A 26,768-nucleotide genomic window follows, 5' to 3' on the forward strand; every position below is an offset into this window, starting at 1 on the left:
GGGAGCAGGGTGGTGGGCTGGGAGCTGTGCCTTCAGACGCTGCAGGAACGGTCCTTGCTAATCTCTGAGCTGCAGCCAACAAAGCTGTGGTTGCAAAACACACATTAACAAAACAAGGGAAGCAGTTTTGATGGCTGTTCAGCCAGGCAATGCTGGGGTGAAAAAAAGGAGACATTTCAGCTTCCCCCCCCCCCCCCCCCCCAGTATTCCCTTCAGGCGAGCTACCCAGTGCCACCCTCCCCGCTGTAGCAGGAGGACCAGTCAACCCCAGGACTGCTCCTGCATCCTTGGTGACCTCCTCCTGCCCAGGGGCAGAAGAGCACAGCCCCACAATGGACAGGGCCAGCTCGGAGCACACACGCCCGCACCGGCACGGTGCCTCCTGCCCGGCACAGCTCGGGGAAAGGGCAGCACGGCTGCAGCAGCAAGGCACAACCCAGCTGCCATACTGGGAACAAAGGCAGGCCCAGGGGGTGGTACAGCCAGACCTCAGTAGGAGGCTTAAAAGATGGTTCTTTGGAGTCGTTAGCTGACCTGACCCAGACTCGCTGTTGCCTTTGCCTCGACCCCTTGGCCCTGTGGCTCCGTTTCCCTTCAGAAGGCAGCAATGTCATGTCTGACAGGGGCTCTGGGGAAGGCAGAGGCGAGACGTCGCAGACAGTACCACACGAACACTGGGTGCCCACAAAGGACTCGCTGCAAGCCAGTTTTACAAACACAAGTACATAATGTTTATTTTTAACTTTCCAATTTATTACAAGTACAGCCCTTAGCAGAAACCCCCTCCCCCCCAAATGACATTTATTTTAAAAAAACCTTACAGTTCCAAAGGTTTCACCATGTAGGACCTGCAGAAAATGTTCTCTATGAACAGGACAAAACAAAGCCTCTGAAGGGGACGTGCGAAATACAAATGTCAGTGCTATTCTGTGGGGCAGGGGCTGAGGCTGGGGAGAGGTGAAGAGGGAAGTGGCTGGAAACCTGCCTAGTCTCTGCAGCCATCAACAGTCCAGAACTGAAACAAATACCTGTTAAAAAAATCCTAGAAAGTTCATAAAACTAGGCTGCAATTTTTCATCAATAATTCTTTTCTTCTCAAATCACAGGACCTGCAACATTGGCTTTTACTTTTCTGTTACAAAACCAGTATAAAGCAGCCCTGTGGCTGGTTTGTTCCAAATTGGACTTGTATAATAAAAAGTTTGAGCCCTGATTGTATGATCAAAACCTGTCATGACAGAGAGGGAAAGGCGATGAAAAAACACTGACTTTTCTCTAAGAAAAAGGCGTCTCTTGGGCGGCAGGACCTGCTGCTGGGGCTGCGGCAGAGCAGCCTCCCAGCAGGATCAGGCTGGTCAGCCAGTGCAGGACGGTCCTCGCAGTGCTGGGGGAGTGCGAGGGAGGTGAGCTAGGGAAGGTATTACTATAAAACATGGTGAGAGCGTGGCTAGAGAGGGACTGGGAGACCCCCCCCACCAACAATTCCCCCGATGTAACTCCAGCTACTGGTAGGAAAATTAATTTTTAAGAGGGGGAAAATATAAAGCAAACACAATTTCATATAAACTGTACATGTGCCAAAGCAAGACAACAGTATCTTACAGGTGTTCTTTGTACAAGATCACAGCTAGAAACAAGCCACTTTTAACTAGAAAATTAATTTAAAAAGTTACACAGAACATGTTTCTGCTGCTCCCCTTGCCCTGGAGCTCCCTACAGGGTGTGCAGAAAACCACGCTCTCTGGTATGCTTCTGGCACTCGGTTCATCCAAGGGGCTACGTGATTGTGTGCTGTTCAAGGTGAGCAGGGAAGCCATCTACCTCCTCTTTGCCGTGTACATGTGAAGATCTGAGCTCAGAAGAACCCTCTTTGGAGCGCAACCTCCAGAGATTGCTCGCCGAGAAGAGAGAGAGGGAAAAAGCAAGAGCACCTCGAAGCCAATTGTGTTAGGATGCTGGTGAAAGCTGTATCTCCATAAATGTAAGTGCTTGCTTGCCCTATGCAGCCCTTCAACTGGGGGCTCAAAATTAACACCATATAAATATATACATACAAGAACTAGCAGCCCATTGGCCTGATCACACCCAGCCCTTCGGTGAAGCAATATGATCCCTCCCCGCGCCAGCTCAAGGCTGGTTTCACATCACAGGCCGCAGATGGCAGAGGTGGCAGAGGTCCCACCACGCTCCGGCGCTGGCTGCTTGCAGAGGGGAGGAAGCAGCTCGTCCCAAGGAAGCTGACAGCGCCTGAGCTGGCACAGGCTTTGTGCTCCCCTGCCCAGCCCTGCCCCTTGCCCTCCCACCTTCCCCTCCTAGCAGGACAGGCTCCTGAAGAGCTCTGTGGCCTTTGCAGGAAGCAGCAAGTCATCTCCGCTCAGTCAATGGATGACCAAATACTTGAGGAAACTGCAGAAAAATTAAAACTAGGACGGGCCCAAGGGAAAGGCTGGATTAATAGAGAAGTGCCTGCTGCTTCCCAGCTCCCTCCAGACAACCGATCCTGCTGCATGGCAGCACCAGACGGCCTGCTCCAGCTCTGGCTCTCCCCCTAGTCTCCCCATCCCTCATTTCTTCCTTTTCCGACCCCGGGAATGTTCAAGGGGCTCTGACTCACTGTCCCCTTCCTGCTCCTCCAGTCCCTGGCACCTGGCAGAGAGCTTCTGGCATTTCCTGCGTGCATACGTGTAGCCAGGCAGGTGTTTGTGCACCATGTCAATCAAACACTGTTCCGTCTTCTCCAGGCAGGACAGTACGTGACTCCCATTCTGGTTGTAGCGCTCAGCGTTGGAGAACACCTGCTTGATGTCGGAGAGGAACTCCTGCACCGAGCGGTAATTGCCACAAGAGCACTTGCTCTGCATAGTCTGGAAGTCCATAGGGTTGCTGATGACCTCAAAGTAATCTTCAGCTTCCTCCGTGGTCACTGGCTCCCTGCCGAACGAAGAGCCACAAAGACAGGAGGAAAATGACGGCCCCAGCCACACGCAGTGCAGAGCTGTAGAGGAGCAAGAATCACCCCCACCCCCTTCGCTCAAGCAGCAGCCCTGACCCGCACCCCCACGGCGCCATAACAAGCCCAAGCAGCACCTCAACAGTGCTACAGTCACGTCAGCCCTGCGGTGGCCGCGGCATGATGACGGGAAGGACAGCAGCTTGTCCTTCTGCCCAGAGAGCTGGTCCAGGCACGGGGACTGACATGTAGCAGGTATGGCTGCCTCCTCTCAGTCACTAGAGTGCCCTGCAAATCCTGGGGGCTGCAGAAAGCACCCACCCCACCCTCCCCCTCTTCGGTCCAGAGCCTATCGCCCTGTTACACCACCTCAGAAGGGCCCCACGTCTTCAGTCCAGCAGAGGACTGAGAGAGCATGGTGGTTTCTTCTGGAGCAGCTTCACTGCCTTCCTTCCCATCCATAACTTGCTTTTGAAACCCCATTCTTGCAGCCAGCGAGTGGATGCGGCAGGACTGCAGCACGGCCAACCCACACCTACACACTGCCTGCAGACAGTCCTGCGCCCACGGAGAAGGCTGCCACCTGCCCTCACCTGAAGGGCCAGCTAAAGCGGTACTTGATCAGCTTGCTGAGGATTTCCTCACACTTCTGCAACTCAAGGCTTTGGCGACGTGCCGTCTTCTTTGTTTGAAGGACCTGCCCACACAATGGATGCTGTTAAAAAACAGGGAACCACTACGGGCTTTAGTGTTCAGCAAACAGTTTTGAGGCCAAAGCAGCTAGTTCTTAGCAGAGCTTCTTTTCAATCCTCCTGCATACAAGCCAGTGTCTTAACGATTGGGGATATGTCGTACTGCTGCACAAAGTTCTAATCGTTCAAATGCAGTCATCTTCCACAATAATCAAGAGGCAAACCGCTCTGCTGCAGGACCTCTGATGGTAACAGCCAAGACAGACAGTGGCAGCTTGAGTTACAGAACAGGAGCCCCATCCAGAAGCTCTGGTGGGAATAACTCACAAGCAGCCCGTCTTTTCTCTGAGGGCAGCAAGCTTTTTCAAGACAGTTTCAAAGACAATATGGTCAAAACAAGCAGCCAAAGAATAAACGAGTGAATCGGAGAGCATAAATTCCCTCCCCCCCCCTTCTCCGAGCCCCCGGCAGACAGCATGCAAGAGGCAGAGGGAGAAAGCACTTGTGCTGCCGTACTGACACTGCAGAGCCAACCGTGCCGTTTTAAATACCAAAGAGCAGCTGATGCCTCGAGCACTGCTGTCCCGTACACAGGCTGAACACAAGGTCAGCCATTTGTCCTGGGATCCGCAGCAGGTCAGCCACCAGTACAGGGACATCCCCTCAGCTCGCAAGGCATCACTGCTTAGGGTACGTCAGATGATGGGAAGGCTCCGCAACACGGGGAACTATTCCTGACCCAGCTTTGCTCTCTTCCCAGGAAAAATGGTAAACGAAAATCTCCTCTTCCCCAAGTCAGTGTTTTGTCAGAGCCCCTGACCCAGTTCCAGTAAGATTTTCTCCACTTGAATATCCCTCTAGGCTGGCTGTGGTAGCCCATGCTTGCTGGTTTGGTTGCCCTCCAATCTGTAACGCAGACCAGCTAAAAGGACACTGCAGATCCACCAGCCAGCCCACCCACAACCAGCATAAGTAGCAGGGAGCCCAAAGATCACAATCAAGACCCCTCAAGAAGAGTGACAGGATATACCAGCACTACTAGTGCCAGTCAGCGGACAGATGGCAGATCTAGCAGAGGCTTGTGACGTGGCCCACAGCGCTAGAGTATCCTCACGTATCCCCTGTGGCGTGTCCCTCCCCAGGACAAACAGCACAGCACACTGCAGCGCCACCCCGCCTAGCGCGCACACATGCACAAAACTGCTCTGTTCAGGAGCATACAGTTTTATTTTTTGAATGTCAAGTGAAACCTAAACCAGCCAAATTATGTCCTGGAGGTTGGGGAGTGACCATACGGACAACAACTGTCAGAAAACAGCCAAGGCTGGGGAGCAAGGGTCCAACATTGCTGGCATTCTCTGACCATCCAGGACCCCCTCAGTCCTCCCACCTCTCTGCAGAGACATATGGATACTATTTAAAACCCTTTAACAAGCTGCAGGCTGCCTGCTACTCAAGGGGGACAATGTGTGAAAGCGGCTGGGGAAAGATGCCTGGCATATCTGCTCCATTTGTACTGGGCCCTTAAGGATATGCCTCCTTTGTTAACCCGCCCCCAGCCCAGCCCGGGTTTCACAATATGATTCAGAGTATTTCTCTGGGAAGGGGAGGGAAGCAAGCATGACACCCGTTTCGTTTATAACTCATGATGTGAGCAGCCTCCGGGGAGCAATTTGGCTCTTACCAGCTCATCAATGTCTGCGCCGTTGACAGGTGCAGCCCGCTGCCGGGGTCCCCTGGCAGGGTGCAGTGACTGCTTCTTCCTTTGGTGCCTTCCCTGCCTCGAGGAGTACATGGCTGTGCTCTGCTTGCCCCGGGCTGCCTTCCTGGGTCTCACTGAAACACATAAATCATGAACTCAGAGGAATGGGTTAACCTGGAAGCAGATCACAAGCCCTTTGCCCAGCCACTACGCACCAGGCAGAGACTGGCTCACAGTACAGAGGAGCTAGTGAACCCACGGACGACTGCAACAGCCCAGCTTCGTCAGCCCGTGCTCACTCAACACATGCTCATGTCAGCTGTGCTTGATACCATTTCCAGATGAGATAAGTGGGTAATCGCCTCCCGTCCAAAAAGAGGCCATTGCTGTCTGGCAACAGCCCTCTACTAAAGGGTGGTCACACACACCAGCCAACGGCACTGGCAGATTGTCAGCTCCAAGGGAGACCTAGGAGCTTCCAGCTTCTCTGCCGCAGGTAAGGCTGGCCCAGGGCTGCAACAGCAAGCCCCTCTGCCTGCAGGGCCAAGTGCCAAGAGTGATGCATGAAGACTCGAGGGAGGGCAGGGGAAGTAATGCAAGGACAACTGTCTCAAACATAACTGCAACATCCCTTCTGAAAGCACCAGGAGCAGAAACTTGCAGTTTCCCCTGTTTCCGGCTCCTCACTGGTTCGGGGAGGGACGCTTTACCAAGCATTTACAAGTGACCCACAAAGTGGGATAAGCCAGTTGCTAAGCCCCCCCTGAAAAGTGAACCTTGTGCAGGGGAAGTGTCGAGTTACTGCAGTCAGAAGCTGCTCCATGTGCAAGTGGGAAACAATGGAATTTTATTCCTCAGGACCAGGGCTGCTGCATTATATCCCACAGAAAGGCCCCTGCCTGTTTGTTAGTCTGCCTGTCAGACCTTCACACTGATAAAAATGCAAGTGTGCTGACACACTCCCTTGTCTTAAGTTTCTTTCATGACTCCTCTGTATCAGGAGAATGTGTTGGTGTTCCCCAGCCAAGCTCCTTCCATCTGGTCACAAGTGCTTGAGCAAGCCGTATCCAGGGGGCTGTAGCATTTCATCTGTGGCCTCTAATGCAGCCCTGTCCAATAAATCATCTTGCCGGGCCCCCCACATGAGGAACGTGCGTTAGGGCAGTGGGACGTCTGCCTGCTGTCGCTCTGCTTGTGTCTCAAGCGTGTGGCACGTGTTAAATGTCTGACAATCCAACATTCTAGGTTATATGCCTCAGGATAAACACCATGAGGATTAATAGGACTTCTCTATTAAAACAAAAAGTTTTCCACAGTGACCTTTCCATGTTAATGCTCTTTCAAGCCAGGGGTTGCATTTAGCACTTTATTTTTAGTGACTGTAGCCCTCTTTTGCTATTGTTTGGAAACCTTGGCTCAGCTCCTGACTTGGCTGTGCAACATAGGCTGAACACACTCCAAGTGTGGACATGGATACACCACAGAACAACAAGCAGTGTACATAGCCAGGGTATCAGTGAACATCCCTGAAACCAGAATAAAGCAAGGGAATCAAGACTGATAGATCTGGATGGAAACCCTCGAAAGAACATGGGATAATCCTTTGGGTCTCAGTCTCCAGATTCCACCATCTACCCTGGTTAAGACAAATTGAAGTTAATTTTATGTCAGTCACGGGCATTTTGACAGAAAGCAAATGCTGGCAGTGTGCCATTTCAAGACCGACCTTCAGTGCATCAAGTTGCCCAAATGAGGGAGAGTCGAATTCCCCTAAAAACAAAGTGGATACATACACTAAAAAGTGGTTAAGTGGAGAAGCAGTCAGCGAGGAGTCTAGAAAATGCTCTTTTATTCCACACAGCTGCCCAGGAATGCACCAGTTATGCATCCCAAGTAGTCTCTGTATGCAATCAAAGGGTGCTGGCGGTCCAGGCCACGCTACACCTCAAGTACTGTGCCTTACCACAGGAACTGGGCAGAGGAAGCACTGGTCTTGCTATTTGAAAATGCCTCCTTGCCACATCACTAGAAATTCTGCACTTAAGAGGTTGTGAGCTGATGGAAAGGGAAAAAGGAAAGGGGGCTGTGATTAAAGCTCCATAAGCATCTATTAACAGCATCCAGTTTACCAACAAACCCTGTGGGCGCAGAGACCGCCGGTACCAGTAACTGATAATGCTGTTGCCCCGCTGCAGCCTCTGCTGACCACCTCACAGCACTCTTAACAGTCTTGGCAGCGTCCCCAAGGGAGTGACAGGGCAGCAAGTGATAGCTCACTGCAGTTTCAATCTCTGCAAGCACTGACCCCATCACAGAGAGACAAGAGTTCACTCCAGCTCCCCAGGTAATGTACAGCACCACCAGAGCCTTCCCCTGTGACATCTCCCGCTGTTTCCAAGTAAGATCCTGTTCTGTGTGAGGACAAGCACAAGTTCCAAATAGGATGGACACTGAAGGCAAAGTCTTAGTATTTTACTGTACTTTCCTGCATGGTTAAAGCCTTACATTTCAGTCCAGCAACTTCATAATCTTCTTCCTCTTCCTCTTCCTCCTCAGCATCTGGTTCATCAGAAGCTTCCTCGCCTTCTTCATCCTCATCTTCATCAGAATCCTCTGCATAGTTCCTAGAGTAAGGCAGGTGAACACATCTGTTGTACCAGACCCTGGGCCCTCTGTACTGTTTGTTCACAGGCAGAGACCTGCTGACCACCTCAATGTAAAATAAATACCCAGCCTCAGACTGAAGCAGTCTGCAGCATTTCAGAGAGTATCAAGTTGTAGCCACAGCTGAAAGGGCACTTCCCAGGCTACCGTCTGAACATCTGGGCTGAAAATCCCCAACAGCTGAATCTGTGTATTTTTTGCTGTTCTAGGCACCTTGACCACATAACGGATTTTAGGATTGTGACTGCTGTACAATTACTCCTCCCCAAGAGGATATGCTGCTCTTTTACCCAGGTCTGCAGGCCTGGCCTAAGGAGTTGCAGGAGGGGGGCTTTTTTTGTTTCTGCAGGAGTATTTTACCCATTACCTCCTTCCACTGTCATGCCACTTGGATGTGCACTATAGGAAACAGAGCTCATTTAGTATTATTTGTGAGCAGAGCACCAGGCTTCTCATGTGCTGATACCAGAAGCCACAGAGACTCCCTGCCCAGGACAGTTCTGACTTCTCGCATGTGTCTGTTGAAGCATTCAAACCATTACAAAACCAGGAAAACAAAACAGCATGCACAGGCAAAAGGGGACAAAGGCAAAGCTGTTGTGAGAGTCTCAATCCTCTCGAGAAAGAGGATCTTGAGCAGTAAAAGGAGCAAGCTCCCACAGTACAGGCAGGGCAAAAGTGCTTCCAGGCTGAAATTTTTTTCCTACCTCAGCTCGAAAGACAAGAACAGAAAGCAGATAAGACAGGTGTTACCCCACCTGATGGCTCTCGTCCAGGAGCCAAGCAGCTTGCAGGTGACTCTGCCACATCAAAGTAACTATGATCTCAGGCTAGAACAGCTGCATTGAAGCCCTGTCATTTTTGTACAAGCCTGATGAACCCTAATATGGTGCCCAGGGAGTAAGTAATACTTTTAAGGCCATACACCACCTGCACATTACAAGCTAGTACACCTCCTATTGTGCTGCTGCTCTGGAAGGGAGGATCTGTTGATTGCTTATGCTTCAGATGCCATTTGATAGCCTCACCTCGCTGACAAGCGGGTAGACTCAGCACAGAGTCACAATCAACGCTGGACATACATTGTAAAAATAAAAATACATTTCACATACATTTAACTTCCAGCTTGCAATTAAAAAAACCCCAAGCCATAATTCAATCCCTTGTTGTCAGGAGGCAGCTACTAATTTCTGCTGCATAGAACAACTTTTTGGTTCTTCCTCAAATCATGTTCCCTCTCTAGCCCTACAAGGACTCCTGCCTTGTTAAGGTTTATCAGGTCCAGAAAACCACGGAGTGGCATTTTGTAGCCTGATTTGTAGTAGCACAGTAGGGACTGAGTGGCAACCTGGAGTAATGCCTGCTATAACTTGACAAGAGCACAACAGTAATTTAGCCCAGTGAACTACAGAGCTGCAATGCTACCAGCTACACTCCCATGAGAAAGCAACTCAACTAGCTGCTCAGTTAAACAACAGCCCTTAGCACAGCTGATTTTGGTTGATGTTTTGTGCATGTTTTCACTGCCAAACAAGTTATTTATTAAAACTCCTGTTGTCATGGGTCAGCATAACACAGGTGTGCTCAAAGTTACAGCTTGAAAAAACGCTTTTCTATTGTTCCAGTGTCACCGAGTTAACTAAGCTAATTTCAAACCTTTTAAGTGGGCTCTGTTTCAGGCTGTTTTGGTTGTCTTGTGAAAGGGCAGCTAGAACTGTCCCTCTGTGGCAACGCAAAGGAAAGGAGGCTCACTCACCGGCCTCGTGAGCTGCGCCTGGCAGTAGAAGGCTGACAGGCTGGGCACTGCCATTCACCATCTGGTATCTCATAGAGTGCCGGTCTCAGACAAAACAGGTGGAAGGCTTTGTTACACTCGTCACACAGGATCAGCTTGTCATCTTCACCTAGGAGAGCACAACTTACTTGTTACAAGTGCCACAGCCTGGCCCAACCTGAGAAGCAGAAGCTGCTGCAGTGCTGGGAGGTCAGGACAAAGCAAAAGAAAGATGCAAAGTACCCTCTGCCAGCAGGGACCCTTCCTTCTTGTTTTCACCACTGCAGTGCACACCAGCAGCATTCAGAAACAAAAAAGTCCCTTGCCCTACAAAGATTTCATTTGTGGCAAAGGTGGAAACCTGCCAAATTGGTTCCACCCAGGCTAAATCAAGCCAAACAAAGGGAAAGAGAAATCTGCTGCAAAGATGCCCGAGAGCCTAGCAAGGAGCTATAAATGCAGCTATTCTTATTCTAGCCTCAGTGTGGTTAACCTGCACAGCATCTTCTTTCTACTTAAGGTAGCAAGCCAAAAAAGGCAACCAGTATGCAGCAGAACTAGTCTCTCTGTGCTTCTCACTGATGCAGGGAAACATGGAGATAGTCCTGAGCCAGCTATTTCATTACTAAAGAAGAAAAAAAAAAAAGTGCAGAGAGCTTGCCAGCATCTCTTTCTCCAACATACCAGTTCTTAATTTCTGTGGAACAAAAATCTGTTAGTCTCAGGTGAGCACCCTCTTGCATTTGCCTAGAATCCCCCCTCAACAGCAAATAGGACAGGTTTTGCATTGGTTTGGAATATCCCTGAGGCTCTACAGTGAAGGAGAATGTTGTACCATTTCGGCCCTTATTTCTTTGAAGAGGTGGATGGCACAGTCTTTTGGTAAACAAAAAGTAGCCCAGCATTCCCACTGAGGTCTGTCTGCCCTCATTTCCCAGTAGTGTTTCAGCAAATAGAAAGTGAGACAAAAAGCACATGATGAGGCAGAATGTACTACCAAGCTGTTTCCTCCAGGCTTCCATCCAAAAGGAGAGGTTATGGCAGAACAAATACTAGCACTCCACCACTGGTGACAACTCTTACTATCCCCTCCACCTGCAAGACTCTAAAGCCCTTCATACTGTAGTGGATACAGAGAAGGTAGCCCCTTGCCACCTGTTCAGTTACTTCCCCAGCCTTACAAAGGACAGCTACCTCCCCAGCCTCTCCTTGCTTGTTCTTTCTGTAAAAGACGGGATTAACTGACAAGGCTCAGAGGCTCAAAGACCATTCAAACTAAAAAATGAAACAGGGAATGGAGTGGCACAAGTGTTCCCAGAAGGATCTGTAGATGACTTGTGTCTAAGTGCCCTAAATATTCAGGGGACGGCAGCTCTGCAATGTTCTGCAAGACCGTGTATCAGTTTTGTAAGAATGGTTTATTGGAGTTCGGGTCAAACGCTTCTGTGAGATCAGCGCTTCTGATTAAATCCTGATGTTCAAAACTCAAAATACAGCCAAAGACAGAGTGACAGACTACAAGGGCATGTTGCCTAAGCAGGGCATGGAGAGGTGACAGCTTCCAACTGTTGCGCAGGCGTGGGGCAGGAATGCATACCTTTCTTGCGACACACTTTGCATCTGGCATTCTCTGCTGACATATCCCACTTGATACAGGCATCCAGCATCCCGAGCAGCACGTGCATACGGGAGAAGGTCTGGGCCTCACGGATTGCTGTCTTCCACTTCTCCATGGCTGAAGCAACCTGCAGACAGACCTAACAGCTTACAACGAAGCACAGGCACAGCTTGCTACAGTCTGAAGATGTTTTTATATCCTTTAGCTGGGGCCCTTAACCAAAGCTCAACTCTATATTTCTTTTCTTCTATACAGCCTCAGCAGTCCTATTTGTGGTTTATCCATAACCAGCCTCACTGGATCAGACAGTTTGTTCATAACAGTAGAGCCCTTTTGCATTTCACGGCCAGGCTGAAACAACCTATGTGAACTCCACTAAATTCCTGCTCTGAAAGTCTAACCCAAATAATCATCAGGCTAAGAAAATAAAAGGCAGAAACCTAGAACTGTAAAACACAGGATGAAAGTTCGGAGACAGCTGGCACCAGCACTGGAGCGTGGTGTGCTGGAGCGGCCTGTGCTGCCCTCCAGCGGGTACCGCAGACACCCAAGGCCACCGCAACACTCGGTCCTCCCGGTCCTCCACGCTGCTCAGCTGGCAGAGGGGACCGTGACATCAGCTACAGTCAGATTTGACAGGCAAAGCACCTGGAGCCCCAAATATGAAACCAGCTGTTTTCCTGAGACAAGATGGCCTCAGTGCACGTGAAATCCCCGAATTAGCTGCAAGTGAGGGTGAAAGCATTAAACCTGAGATTTGCATGAAGGCAACTGCTGGAGTCCGCACATAGCAAGCCTCATGTGAAATCTCAAACTCAGCTCTGGAGGTTTAGAAACAACGTTGTGGCAAATCGGAAATGCACCAGAACAGAGAAGTAATCCAGAGCCACTGCATGTTCAACTCCAACGTTAATCCTTTGCTTTACAACAATGAGGTGATGGCCTAGACATGACAGGGACATAATAGGACTCAAGTTAAATGTTCTTCTACCCCAGGAGAATGAGAAAACAAACAGTGAAGTGTCAGATGGGAAAATTTAAACTCTGCAGCTGACAGCAATTTGGGAGCCAAACAAAACCCAGGATTTTTGCAGAGTTGCACATTCTCCTCTGACTGAATTTGAGGAAGCACAGCATATATTAGATGCTTGGAAAAAAAACACAAGCTATTCTAAAATGCCAGCATCCTTGCTGCCATTGCTAGTGTGGAACCTGGAACCTGAGACATTCAAGACAAACGGAAACCTGCACAGCCTACTGTGGCAGATTACACAGCACTGTGCTATTTCTTTGCAGAACATTGTTGAGGTGCTTCACATACTGTGTAATTGATTTTCCAAGTAACTGTTCCATGGGTTTTGCTGTTAACACACTGGGTAACTGCTGGGCCAAGATAAATCTGCAAAAACTGTTGGCAAGTTTTGCTTAAGATCTTTCTCCTCAAGCCTGTGGAATTTAACAGATTTTTAGCCTTGCTTCCCAAGCATCATGAGACTATGGCATTTTAGCAGTACCATTATCAAGGGAGTTCAGACTGCCAACTAGGCAAAACAGGAGACTGAAAGAAGACTGAAAACAAAAATACTGAAGGAGAAGTCCTCAGTCACATTTCAACTTCAGTGACAGAAAATGTCTGCTTTGGTAAAGGTGGACAAACCTCCAGTTCGAAAGACTCCCCAGTTGGTATCCTAAGACGACAGAAATCCCCCTGAACAGCTGAAACTGCAGTTGCTTGGTTGTGAAGCTGGTCTTTGAGGTATTGTCTGCAGGTGAACTGACACCCTAGATTTCTCCCTTGCAAACACCACTGAAAGCCAGTGGCAGTGATGGATAATATACCAGTGTTCTTCACTATGCTCAGGTGGCTGTGCTGCAATCTCATGCTGCCAAGAGGTCACATAGTCCCTCTCCTGTTCTGGGATAGTCCAGAGCGGTACTGCCACTAGAAGTGGCAACATCTGCAGAAACAGAGATACAAGACTAATTTGCAGAAACAGCCATAAGCCAGGTCTACATCGCCGCCCAGCAGTATGCTCTCTAGCTATGTAGCTGAGCCAGCAGGAACCCTCAGTATAGACAATTATGTCAGCAAACGGGTGCTTATTAAGCCATAACTTGTTTCTCACAGGGAAAATGAGACATAACCATACCACAGGACTGCAAATTCACTTGTATAGTCTGTAAGTATATTAAGTGTGTTTTTCCAGTATGGCTATGCTGTATTTTACCTGCTTTCTCTCTCAGTGCAGTTCTGGCTCTAAAAGACTTCATAATTCTTGACCCATGCAAGAGATTTGTCTTTAAAAGCCTAGTCAGTCAGTTTTTTTTCAATGGATAACTATATCTAAGATCTGGGCTGCTCCTTCAAGGTCACCTATAAGGGTTTTCTGCTTTGGCAAAAAGAAAGCTCATTGTAGATAAACTGAGGCAAAAAAAAAACCCCAACCCCCAAAAAACCCCAAAACCACACACCCAAGAAACCAACCCCAAAATCCAACAAAAGTTGAACATTGCTTGTACTACCACAAGTGTCTAGAAAGCTCTAAGCCAGATATAAGAAAGCACTGAACCACTGCACCGCGTTAAATAAATGCTCCAGAGACATCAGCACAGGACAGAAGTTAGTGCTCTGGAGGGACATCTGCATGACTGCATACTCAGACTGGCAATACTTAAATCTGTAGCCATACACCTATAAGGCTCAGTTGTATAGCTAAGTATGCAGTCACATTAGACAAATTAGGTAATATTAGGAAAAAAAAAAAACAACTTATGATTTAAAGTACAGCAATATTCAGAAATCCTACTGTTCCAGCTGGTTTACAGAGGAGAAAGTACAAATCAGGCAGCTTCAGCCACACAGAGCACTTTGTCTAACTAGGTTGCTGTAGCTGAAAATTCTGCAATTGCTAGAATGAAGCACACTACGCAAGCCTGGCCTTACTGTAACAAATAATGCCTGGTAACCATGTTATTAAGAGAGACAGCAATGGTCTAAGGCAGAATGAAGAAACTAACCAACATTAACGATCAAAATGGCTCAATTTTCAGGCAAATAAAAGCTTGGGTTTGAAACCTGATACAGCTTTAGCAATAGTAGGGAAGTGACCAGGGCTCAAATACAGAGCTCATGCTGCTAAATTACTATCCATTTAGATGTCATAGTAAATCTGATGTTACCCTTAAAGTATGCTTTACAAGTACAACCCTTATGGTTATAGCTATAAGACACATGATAGTAGGGCACGATATGGTATTGCTGTAGATGCAGGAAATGTGATGATCCAGACACTGTCTCAGACAGAACTGATTTTTACAGCTCTGTATTCTGCTGATAGCTTTTAGGATAAGGTAGCCTTCCATTCCCTTTGCACTAAGGACTCAAAGACTCAGAGTTAACAAAGTTGAAACACTCAGGACAACTGGGAAATTGAAAATTTCTAGTGTCTATCCAAATATCTTGCTAACATGGCAATGCCACAGCATAGCAAAGACTTGATGTTCAGCATACAGTGAGATGTTAAAAAAAACCAAACCACCACACAAAAAAACAAAACAAAAACCTAAACCACACCCCAGAAAACCCACACCCAGAACCAGTCAAGCATCTAGGACTTCGGTTTTTAAGTTGGCAATTTCAAATGCTTCTGTTGTTCCAATCCTGATCTTGCTAGTTCTGCTGAAATATCAATCAGGGCAGGGGACTTGGGGGGGGCAGTGGGGAAAGTCTTGTCATGAGGCACTAATGGCTCATTCAACTTAAAGAGCATAGAAACCACCCCTGCACATTATCCCTCTTAGGATGACACACTGGTACAGCTCAACTGCCTGCAGGACCCTACCAAATCCTCCACAGCCCTTCTCCATCCCATCTGAACTTTGATTTGGAAGGCTATGTACTCAGCCCCACAATACCACTTCTCTACTTCAGGCACATATGGTGTGTTTCCTCAGATGTCCAGGCAAGCTGTGTGCAATCCACAGTTTGTCATCTTCTATGGGTGTCTCCATGCATATGATGGCTAGTGTCTCTTCCTGCACAACACTGATATTTACCTGAACTTAACTCCCATAAAGGAGAGACACGCTGAGGTTTTGGTGACTGCAAGGATCAAAGGCATTAAGCCACCATCAATCCTCTCTTGACAGATACAACTCCTGTTGTGTAAAAATGCTCCATAATATGCTTTTATTAAAGTACCCAATTTATACTTGAAGGAAGTCAAACATTATTTCCTGTCCACAGAAAGAATTACTGTAATTCCTCAGCACGATTTTCATTTTGCCAATACCTTTACTCTTCAATATAGTCAGGGAACACCCGGCCGTAAAAACAACAAACCCACTGCACTCCAAACTTGGAATGAGGAGAAGCTGTTCAGGATTTAGTACCCGATGAAGCTTATTGTCCTTGCTCAAAGAGCGGTACTACGAGACTGAAACAGAGCCCTGAAGTGAGCAATACCTTAGCTTCTTCTGCCATTTTCTTGTCTTCATCTATCTCCTCAGCCTTGGCAATATAGTCCTCTCCTTGGTTCCTTCTCTTCTGCTTGGGGGCCATGAAACCTTGCAGAAACTTCTTAACAACGCCAGCCTGGAGTGCTATCACACACTCTCCAAAATCCTTCAGGCTCTCTAGTGAGTATACCTGTTAGGAAGAGCATACGATCACATAACAGTTGGATGTTACTCTGTGCTGGTTTAGGTGGGTCTGCCCTGCAAATTGATACATATGAACACTGCATTAATTATCACATCTACCGTATTTGGTTATGGAATCAGCATATTGCTGTTGGTTCTGCTAGTTCATACCTAGCTGATGATCATGCATAGCACTGTTCAGAAAAAAACATCACGCCTTCAAAAAAAACAAAGAACCCCACACGAAAAATCCCAAATCCATCATGACCAAGCACTAAACTGTTCTTCCGCTCCTTCAGTGACTTCACTTTTCCCCTCCTCTTAATACTTATGGTCTCATCTACACAGGGAAGTCTCTGCAGTGACTCCGGGTGCAGCTAAACCAGAGCTTTAACCATTCCAAGCCAATGTCACTTGGTAGGGGGAGCACGCGCTAGTCACAAGAGTGTGTACTCTATCCATATGAGGCACATTTATCCCCCCCCTAAAGACACTCAGTGCACCAGTAACACTCATCTGAGTTAGGCTGAACTAGCCAGAGCACTAAAACCGCATATTTTGGTTTACTGCACAGTAACCTCCTTGTGCTCACATACCCATGAACACCCTTTAGGTCCTGGAACAGGGATACAATCATTACCCCGAGCCTAAAGTGGTTTGAATTTATAAAAAAAAAAAAACCAAAACAACCAAAAAGTATCCAACACTCCAAAATGGGAAACTGCTGTCTCAACAAGATATGCTGGCTCTGAAGAAGTTACAAAGAGTTCTGCTGATGCTCCATGAGGAAGTATACCACCAGACGAAGGAAAAAGGACAGTTTAACAGCTGCGCAGGACACCTAGCTCCAACATTATGATACACCTACACTAAAAGGACCTCAAGCCAGCATCTTCGTAACATTGAAATACTAGTTTAGAAAGAGAGGACACATGAGAAAATTGTCTGGGGAAAACAAAAGACTCAAGACCTACAGAAAGTATCAGCTTGTGCTTGATTTGCTCAGTACTACATTGCTGATTACTTACTCTTGCTTCATATTCTGGTGTCACATCAACATATCCCAGGCCTCCTTTTTGCAGCCGAGTTGCAACCTCAATTAGATCACTTCGGAGGTAGTTCAGCAGTTCCTGGTTGCCATCACAGGATTTGAGGCCCAGGTTCTGTTTCCGAGCCAAATGGATAGAGTGCACGATGTCCTGATACCTGGAAAATCAAAACCAACCTCTGAATACATGCAGGCCACAGCCCCATGAGCCGTGCAGGCACTGGAGCAACAATGCTATCCATCATGATCTCCATGCTCCACCAGTGCAGAATAGTCCTTGAAAGATGCTTGAAAGCACGTGGCAGTTCTGGCTCTGAGTGAAACAGCACTGCCTTTGTTTCCAGTTGCAAGGAGCTACTCAAAGACTGACAGAACCTCTTCACAGCTTAGAGCATTATTTAACAAGAACCTGCAGTTACTGCCTAAGAAAAACAGCAGTTTCTCATCCTTAATATCCTTCCCTCTTCAGCACAGGCATGATCAAACAAAGCACAGAATGCTGCTCCAGGAATGGAACAGCTTTGTGACAAGGATACACTTTGACTTTGAGAAGACACACTAAAAAAAAAAAAAAAAAAAAAAAAAGAGCAGGCTCACTTTTTCTCCAAACGCTCCTTTAACTGGCTTTCTCTTACTCCTTGTGGGTGCAGGCAACTCAGCAGCTCATCCAAATCCCTCTGACTGTCACAAAGAAACCTGAAAGATACAACATGCACCAACATCAGCTAATGTCTTGCCACAGAGACACAATTCCTTCTTCTAAATAGTTCATTATTATTAGTGGGCAGGGATGACAAGTAACCTATAACCCAACCCCATGGTGCAAGGTGGATCACTTCCAGTAATGCTGGCATAAGCATTCTGACTCAGATTGGCCTTGTTTCAAGGTCCCCAGGTGTAGCCAATTCCAAGGGAAAAAAACCCAAACACACCACAGAACTGATTTATAGGTTTTTCCCCATTAAATTTATTAAAACATTGGCATTTGAATTTAGTCATGTACCCCAGGGATTAGATTCACTAAGTTGCAGTCCGTTTAAGTAATCTGAACGTCATTTTAGATGCACTAGAAAAGATTAACATGCTATGCACTGCATAGCATGGCAATTTAATCACTCCTTCTGCAGAGTCTTCAACTTCTTTCATTAACCCAAGTCGTCCCTAGATTAACAAAGGGTATGTCCTAGCTTATATCACAACTGCTGATGTAGATTTGTGACTGTGAAGGCTGTATCCTCTGCAAGTGCTGGAGTCTTCCTTTCCAAGCAGCTCACCTTAACTTGAAAGCTGAAATGCAGTATGTGAAAACCATATTCATTAGCTTAATTTAAACCTTTCTGCTCAAAAAGTCCTTCAGGACAGGAATCATAATCAGCAGTTAGCTGAATCTAAAAGAGGAAAAATTTTGCAGAGTTCTCTGCATAAGGAATTCTCTCTGCAGTTCCAGAGTACAATCAAGTTTTAACGCTGGGTTGTAGATTTAAACTGGCTTTAAGACAGCCCGAAATTCTGCTCTTTTCCAACTCTGTTCTAGGGTGCCATGGAGCCTCCTCACCTGACGGAGGCAGGGATTCAATTTGAACTTCAGAGCTCATTTACAGAAAATAAAACTAATCACTTATCTTCTAGAAGAGGATTGCTCCTTAGAAGAGGGAAGTGAAAGACTAGCAAAATCAACCTTACATGGAAACAACTGCAAAGGACCACTATGTGATCCTCACCAGCCACAGAGAAGACTCTGTATCTAATTTTTCTTCTTGGGCATAAGCTCAGATGAGCCAAGCAACAACTAGAGAAAGATGCTGTTCTGGCTTCTCTTGGAATAATAGTATCTGCAATGCTTATTTTTCTGGCAGAAATATTTAGTAAAGAACATATCTGAAAAGAAAATATTTCAGAGTTCTAGTATTTTCCTATTAGGGGAACAGCCTCACAATTCGCATTCAGTTAGTAAATTAATTACTCTAATAAAATACAGGATTGATTGTTTAAAAATGGAAGAAAAACAGTTTCTTGCCAGTCACCTGCTTCAGTATACTCCAACCCTGCAGAGCATCCTCACTTTGCATACTGAGATCAGATCTTTTGGCCACCACTATCCTTTGCACACCCTCCCTGAGAGAAACAGGACAGAGCAGCTCCAAATATCCTTCACTCCCTAGAGCCTAGTAAAGGCAATTTAAAAGTAGTAGTGACTAAAGCTTGGTCATGGGTTCCAACAGGCATTCACAAACCTGTTACAATATAACTTGTGTCTTTTTCCTATAGATGCCACTTACAGTGAATAATTAGTATTCCAACATTCACTGGAAGGTCTACAGACAGACTACTGCAAGGACTATCATTTTTAAGTCTACTGGACTTCTGCTAAATAAAATTTCCTCTAGAATATTTGGTATCAAATTGCTTCCAAACCCTTGGGGCAAATTTTGGGATTGGTCCAAAACCATATTTCATTATGAAGAATCTGTCACAATATGGGAATGGCATAAATTAATCTTCAAAACAGTTGCCCTGCAGAGGACTGTTTCTCAGTCATGTTGAGAAGGCTGCCTAGGTCATGATGAAACATCAGCCACTGCTGGCAATATACCACAGGATCCGGCTGGGAAAAATACCTGAGAAGACCATGCCTGAGCTTTCCTGGCTTTGCCCCATGGCTGCAAATCTAAGGGAGGAAATTCCCTATACATTTGTCTTACTGTAAAAATGAAAGGGCACTGGAAACAGCATATGGCACTTGTATTCTCCAGTGTTACGTGGCTTTGGGAAAGAAAACACAGGCTGCTGGCAAGCGTGAGAAAGCAGGTATTGTCCTTGTAAGAAAGCTAGGGTTAAGCCCTGGCACAACTTTGTTCCTGCTGAAAAAGGAAATGGGACCAGGAAGGGAGAACATCTACAAGAGGTACTTGAGCCTTCCCAATTTGCCCTGAGCAAGAACCAGGATTTCTGGGAGGGGGAACTGTTCTGCATGAGCTTGAACTCAAACATGCAAAATAAAAACACATCAAAGAGGCACCTGTGTTAGTTTGATTGGTGACACCTCGCTGCTCTATGCAGCCACAGCTCCTGGTTCTCAACTCAGCTCCATGCACTTCCTACTACCTGAAGGAACCACCTCCAACTAGGGCTCAACCAGCACAAGGCATGGAGCACAGACATGGTAAGAAAGCGCTGGCATTTTAAACAGGGAGGCAATAGGGCTATGAGCTTGTGGGTCTTGATAAGAGGGAGGGGAAGGCAATTGGTGCCCTCCTTGTGGCCTGACACAGAGCTTAACACCACAATCCAAAGTGATGGGAAAGATGCCTTTGGGAGAGTCAAGACCAGATGGAGGTCTTCAAACTGACCTGAAAGGCAGAAATCCTGACTGGGGTAAGGGCTTCCTGCATCTGTAAATAACAGCCTAAATTTTTTTTCCTTACATTCCTGGCAGCACAAGCCAGCAGAGTGGTCAGCAATAAAACCAGAAAGGACATATGGCACAAGCATCAAGTCAAAAGGAGCTCCCGTATTCACTCAGGCTGAATACTCCTACCTGTTCTCAGGCTACAGGCTGCAAGAGACAGAGGAAGGTATAAAACCTAGACTGCAGACTAGGGAATGAAGAAATCAAGAGGATAACGTCTAAAGGAGCCCAGGATCAGTACCTGCTCTGGAGGGATGGTGGAAACAGGGGAACTCCCATCTGTAGAATATAGGCGTGAGAATGGAGTCTGTCAGCACCCACTCATGGTTAACTCAAATGGTCTGCTGAGGGGACCCGCCATATCATGGTGTATTCCTAATAGATGAAGAACAATGGGAGTTACTCTGCAGAGATGCCAGTGTTTCCAAAATTCAACTGCTTTCTGACCAGGATGAGTAAGAAGTCTCCTGCGTACTATTATACTGCAAAGGTTGTGATTAACCTGTGGTTCTTGCAGGAAAGACCAGTACGTGTACAGCTCATGAAGCACTACGGTATGGACAAAAGACTTTTTCAGGGACCATGTGCCCAGAAGCTTTAAACAGGGAGATTTTTTTAAATAAGCATCAACATCAGTGAAAGTGGTACACAGTGTTAGAAGTGGGACTGGTCCATCTGTCCAGAGAAGACAGAAATAACCAAGCATTTACAATTCTGAATGAGAACAATGATTCAAACTCTGCACTTTCAGAACAGAACACTACGACCTCTTCTTTTTGTGGACAAAGTACTGAAGGCAGAAACCACTTCTGTGAGATACTGTTTCTATAGCTCTTGGTAGAGGTATGGCATCTATTTTCTTCCCTTATCAATGCCCTACCAGCTCCCATCCTCAAGCAGAAAAGGGGCAGGGCTGTGAAATACAACTATTCACAGAGTTAATTTGGTGCTCATTCCAATGTCTCATCACTCTAGAGTATAAAAGGGTAAAGCTAAAGATGTTCTATGTGCACTGTGAGGCTACTCTCAATCCCATGTTAGATGGTACTACTAGGAAAAAGAGACTAATAGCAGAGTTAAAGAACGCAAAGAAATGAAACTTTCTATGCACTACATACTAACATGAGTTACAGCCGAACAAGTCCTTGTATCCAAACAACAGGGGGTGTAGATAACCCAGGGCTTCAGTGTGGTCTCAGGGTTCCTCAGGGTGTGTAAGGACAATGGGCAAAAAGTAGCCAAGGAGGAGACACTTCCGTAACTGTCTATGCTCATGGGAGTCCTTGAGTTTGGAGAGATCAATGGCAAAGGCCACAGAGGAAAATACAGTAACACAAATATAGATTTCCTCAGAGGGAAGTTCTAGTTACTGGCTGTCCCCTGAAATACAGCTCTCAGGTGGTCAATTCTCTTTTTGTAGAAGGTTACCTGTCAGGTGACAACTGTCAGATAGGTACTTAGCAAACAGGCTCTTTGCCGTTCGAGAGCTTTAAAGGAAAGTCTTTCAGCTGAGGAAGCTTATTGCTTATCTGCAGAAATGGCTTTAGGTGGCCCTGTCAGTTAGGAGAAAGTCATGCAGACAGCACAGAAGAACACTAAGTTAGAAGAGGTTACGTTTTCTCTGAAAAGCTGCCATTGTGCTCCCTGCTTACTTTAAGGGCATGGAGGCCTGCATCTGACTCAGATCTTCCATTTGCATTGCTTTACCTCGACATCCTGACACCGTCAGCCTGCCTGGTGGAACAATGCACACAGGCATGATATTCTCAGTAAAAAAAAAAAAAAAAAATTAAAAAAAATAAAAATAAAAAATCAGCAAGTGATAGCAGTCTTTCCTAGCAGGTACCAAAAAGGACAGAAATCAAAAACATAGTGGCCTAAGAGCCAGGCAAGAAAAAAAACCCCAACCAACAAATCACACTCAGTTTAATATCTTATTTCTGAGTGGCAAAAGGGCAGAGCAGGCATGCAGTGACATGTCTTCAACCTGCCTCTACAGATTTTAACATCTGCTGGTTTGAGGACTTCCTTGTATGCCAGGACAAGAACCTTTGTGCTGAACACTCCCCAGTGAACCTCTCTTCCAGCGGTTTGTCTAACTGGTGCTTTGAACAGGTACAAATTTGAAGGTCCACAGCAGCTGGTAGCAGTGAGTTACCTATTATCAGCTGCATGATCCTTAGTAGTACTTTCCTCTCTATTTCAAAACTGCTATTTGCTACTTTTATTTCCCAAACCTTTTTTCTGTATCAAAAGAAAATCCTCTTTATTTAGGAGACTTCCCCACTGTCCTCTAGCATTACTCTCCATCTCTTTGCTGAACATACAAATTAAAGAGTATTTCTGTGATTTGTTTCCTATTTCTTAGCCAATTATTCACTCATGAGAAGAGCAGCACTCTCACCCTAAGGCAGGCCCTGTAACAACAGATCTTGTGAAGCAAAGTTGTTCCCTCAAGGAAAAAAAAAAAATAATTTTTGCCCTTAGTTTGTACTTTGGTTTATCATTATTTCCTTCATTTAGGCTCCACCACAGTTTGTAAGTAGGCCTTCCTACTTGTAATAGCTTCCTTAATCTGATGTGAACCATACTGAGAATGCTTTGTTACTATCGCTGCCATTTTGTTTCCGAGTTTCCTCAAACCCTTTTTTCAAAGGTAAGAGGCAGCACTTGCTTTGACCATCTAGTATGGAAACTTTAAGGCAACGTCTTTGAAAGCACTTTAGGCTTTTGGCTGCCACTTTAAGCTTTTTTAATTTTAACAAGCTTCTTAATTCTTTTTATTGCGCTTTAAGAAAAAGAAAGAAAAGAAAAAAGAATACTGCATATTATGGTCACTTCATACGAAGCAGCTCTTAATAACAGAATTCAGTCCTGAGAGCGTACAGGACTGGTTCAAAGAGCTGCCTCGCCTGGGCCATGACTAGTTTCTCTGTAAAGCACTCCTGCCTTTGCAACCATCTGATCTCCCTCAGCACGTCTCTGAGTGCTGCCAAACTGATTGAGCAATTCAACACTGTAATATCAAATACTTTTTCAAGTTTGGCTTGGAACAACAAGTTACAGGGACTCTGTGTACTTAAGTCATCTGTTTTGGCTCAATGTTGTCTTCAGTTCACAGCAATATGCACTACTAATTTAAACTAATGTTTTCCTTATATAAAGTTGTCCTACTGGAAACACATCTTGCCATCTTTGCTAAATGAAGATCAAGTATTAGAAGAGGCAGTTAAAGAGCAGAGAGGACTTTCCTGTGGACCATACTGTCTTCTACAACCTCCTGTTGAGCACCCATTCCCTAGGAAAGCCCAATTGCTTGAATTTTGGCCATATGACAAGATATGCAAAGGCCTACACTGAGAAAGGGGTGGAAATCTGCCGTGGCAATACTGGACAGAGTGGAGGCATGCACAGGAAACTCTGCTGTCTCCTATGACCTGCTAGCAAAGAAAGAGAAGGGGTAGAGCAATACAAAGAAAGAGTCTGCACTCAGTTCTGCTGGTTCAGATGAATTAAGACATTCACACATTTCAGTCTGACAGTTCCTGGTGGGGGAGCAGGAACATCTTTACTAAAGTAGTTCTAACTTGCAGCGGTGGAACTATGCTTTGGAGCTAAGGTCACAACTGGTGATGTTTATCAAAGACCAAGTAACCCCACTTTGTGGGTCAGCAGTGGAAGTTCTGGAGAAAAGTCACTGCTATTAGGGGAGCTGCAAGAGCAAGTATTTTGTGACAGTTGCTTCCCAGGGTTATCTAAATAAATAAATAAATAAATAAATAAATATGCAGAGTCCTTTGCAATCTGTTTAGTAGGTAAAGCTGTAGCCAGTATTTTCTGGCATGGGGACACTGCTTACCACATAGGGCAACAGCCTACGCAGATTTTCTTTAAAGGTAAAAGACATTGGTAGGGCAAATTATTGGAGCAGGTCACAGTCAAGCATGCTCAAAGGTAGAAATGTTTAGATTTGATTCACTTAGACACATTGGTGGCTAATTCTTGGCATTGGGAATCACTAAAAGGGGTAGCAGTCTGTCAACATGGAAGAACAGTTTGCTAAGCTATAATTATCATTAGCGACGAAAATCAGTTCCATGGTACGGTGCTATAGGAGAACAAATGGACACCACTACAGTCTGCTGTGAAGCCCAGGAAGAAGCCACTGACAAGGAGCTGGGGAATGGCTCTGCATGTCTCACATAGTACAAGAACACACAGGATAGAGGCCTGTCTCCAAAGATCTCAGTGAAAACTTAAATTGCATGTGCTCAAGAACCCCATGTGCCACAATTCAGGTCTGCCAAGATGAACCATGAAAGAAATCCTAGACACGCTTAGCTAGGTCACTGCTTCCCTCTTTTTTTTTTTTTAAAGTAGTGCTTACCAATGCTGAAAAAAGCACACAAATTATTGTAAATTAACAGTTCTTCTGAATATAAAATATTTAAAAAGCAATACAACAAAATATCATTTTACCAGTTTAATTTATAGCGGCTTTTAAGTCTGACTGATTATAATGGTTCCACTGGCTTTTGGACTGGCTGCCCTATTAGCAATTCACTACCAGTAATTAACCAGTAACAGAGGCCTGGAGACTGCTGAACTAATCAAACTGTTAAGTACCGAAAGAGTAATAGATATATAGTAGGCTTTATCCAAAGAAATCTGTCTATGCCTAGTTTCCTCGACCTCTACGCTTTGAGTACTTTGCAGCTATAAAAACATGTGTTACCATAAGTTCTGTCCCTGCTTGGGTGCAGTGGTCTCTGCAGGAAGGGGTGCAGCACGCACAGACCGGTGAAGCTTGCTGGCTCTGCCATCAGTGGCTGTGCTCCTCCGCTTGTCTGTAAAAGAAAAGCACGAGCTCAAGTGTTTTCTCATTCATCTTCCTCCTCAGTAAGCATTTTTATTTTGCAAAAACTAATCTTTCTCCAGGTGTTTATATTCAGCATTTAGGCCAGCAATACATTTGTCAGGGAAAACTAATCCATTACTAGCTTGCTAAAGCTCACAATACATGCATTTATAGAAATACAAAACCATGTAATGGACTTTTAACAAAATTACTACATCATAAAGCACATACATAAAATTAAGAAAAGCGTTCCCAATATTCAAATACATTAAACTAGTTTCACTTTTTAGCTACATACTGACACAGTACTTTTAGAACTGAATGAGTTTAAATAGTTTGTATTTCTGCATCTTAGACAACAGTCTAACATGAATTTAAACCTTTGCTTATTTAAGCCTTTGCTTGTTAAGTTTCAAAAGGAATCTCCTGAAATCTTGCACACTAGCTGGGTAAACACACAGGCAGCAGTTGAGAAACTAATACAGCTGGAAGCAAGCTGGTGTACAGGAACATGACTGGTCAATATCTGAAAAAGTTCACATAAGAAAATATACCCATTGAGGGCCACTGCATGATACCACCTCCAGCTCAACAGGTCACCATGACACAGATGGCTGGAAAGTTACATTCTGGATGAAGTATCTCACTGTAGGTTTGCCCTGTTCCATTCTTTCACAGATGTCTACTCTGCCCATTGTCTAAAACAAACCACCACCAGGTGGGGGCTCTCTGATCATAGCCTCACACCGAGCATTGCTGTAGACAAGGTGCAGCGCCAGCCTACGACGTTTCAGAAGCAAGAAAATACAACGTTTCAGAAGCAAGAAAAGATCAGGACTGACACTGCAACCACAGTCAGATGATAGCATGCTCTTCTGTACCAAGAGCTATTTCCACATAGAAGTATTTCCTTCCCCACAGCCTGATTTTTGTGTATGTGCAAGTTCTGCCTGCAAGGCTCCACCATCCAGGCTCCAAGTCAACCAGGCAAAACTACAGAGGAAGCATTAGAACTTCAGCTAGTTGTTGCACCTCACCTGCCTATTCAGTACAAGGTGAATGGCAAGCTCGGAGGACGTGCCGAAACGGCCTCAATCAGCAAAGCTATAGGTATCAAGACTGTCCTGCTTGATACTATTTCACAGGTTAATCTGAGAGTCTTGCCACTGGTGGAAGCATGATGGATACCCTCACTCTGCAGCACACAACTACTTGTCCAAGAAATGTGGCACGCTGCAGCTTGGCAGGTTCAGAGTCAGCCAGAGAGGTATTAGCCCACAACTGACATGATGCAGTACACTGCAGGCAGTCTGACATCCTGCAGCAGCAGGAAGGAGATCACCATGAGCAGACATCTACTGTGTGCAGGTTTCTAGAGCTTACAGAAGGCTTAAATCAAGAGCATCCTCATG

At 45.9% G+C, this 26,768-nt stretch overlaps 1 protein-coding gene across 4 annotated transcripts in view; it reads right to left on the bottom strand.

Moving 5' to 3' along the window:
- Positions 1-707: 707 nt before the first annotated feature.
- BAZ1B (bromodomain adjacent to zinc finger domain 1B) overlaps positions 708-26,768 on the bottom strand; it is a 50,533-nt gene continuing 24,472 nt past the window's right edge. For 2 of the 4 annotated variants that reach the window (XM_055713187.1, XM_055713200.1), the window contains 10 exons: positions 25,234-25,345; positions 17,687-17,785; positions 17,070-17,247; positions 15,866-16,048; positions 11,380-11,527; positions 9,765-9,912; positions 7,850-7,968; positions 5,327-5,478; positions 3,544-3,665; positions 708-2,931 (listed from right to left, as the gene is read on the bottom strand). In XM_055713187.1, coding sequence (XP_055569162.1) covers positions 2,565-2,931; positions 3,544-3,665; positions 5,327-5,478; positions 7,850-7,968; positions 9,765-9,912; positions 11,380-11,527; positions 15,866-16,048; positions 17,070-17,247; positions 17,687-17,785; positions 25,234-25,345 — 1,628 coding nt within the window. In that variant the 3' untranslated portion in view covers positions 708-2,564. Of the gene's footprint in view, positions 2,932-3,543; positions 3,666-5,326; positions 5,479-7,849; positions 7,969-9,764; positions 9,913-11,379; positions 11,528-15,865; positions 16,049-17,069; positions 17,248-17,686; positions 17,786-25,233; positions 25,346-26,768 lie in introns of those variants that run through there. The other 2 variants (XM_055713196.1, XM_055713211.1) reach the window with 2 other exon arrangements.

This window comes from Falco cherrug, chromosome 1, assembly GCF_023634085.1.
Source record: "Falco cherrug isolate bFalChe1 chromosome 1, bFalChe1.pri, whole genome shotgun sequence".
Classification (NCBI taxonomy): Eukaryota; Metazoa; Chordata; class Aves; order Falconiformes; family Falconidae; genus Falco; species Falco cherrug.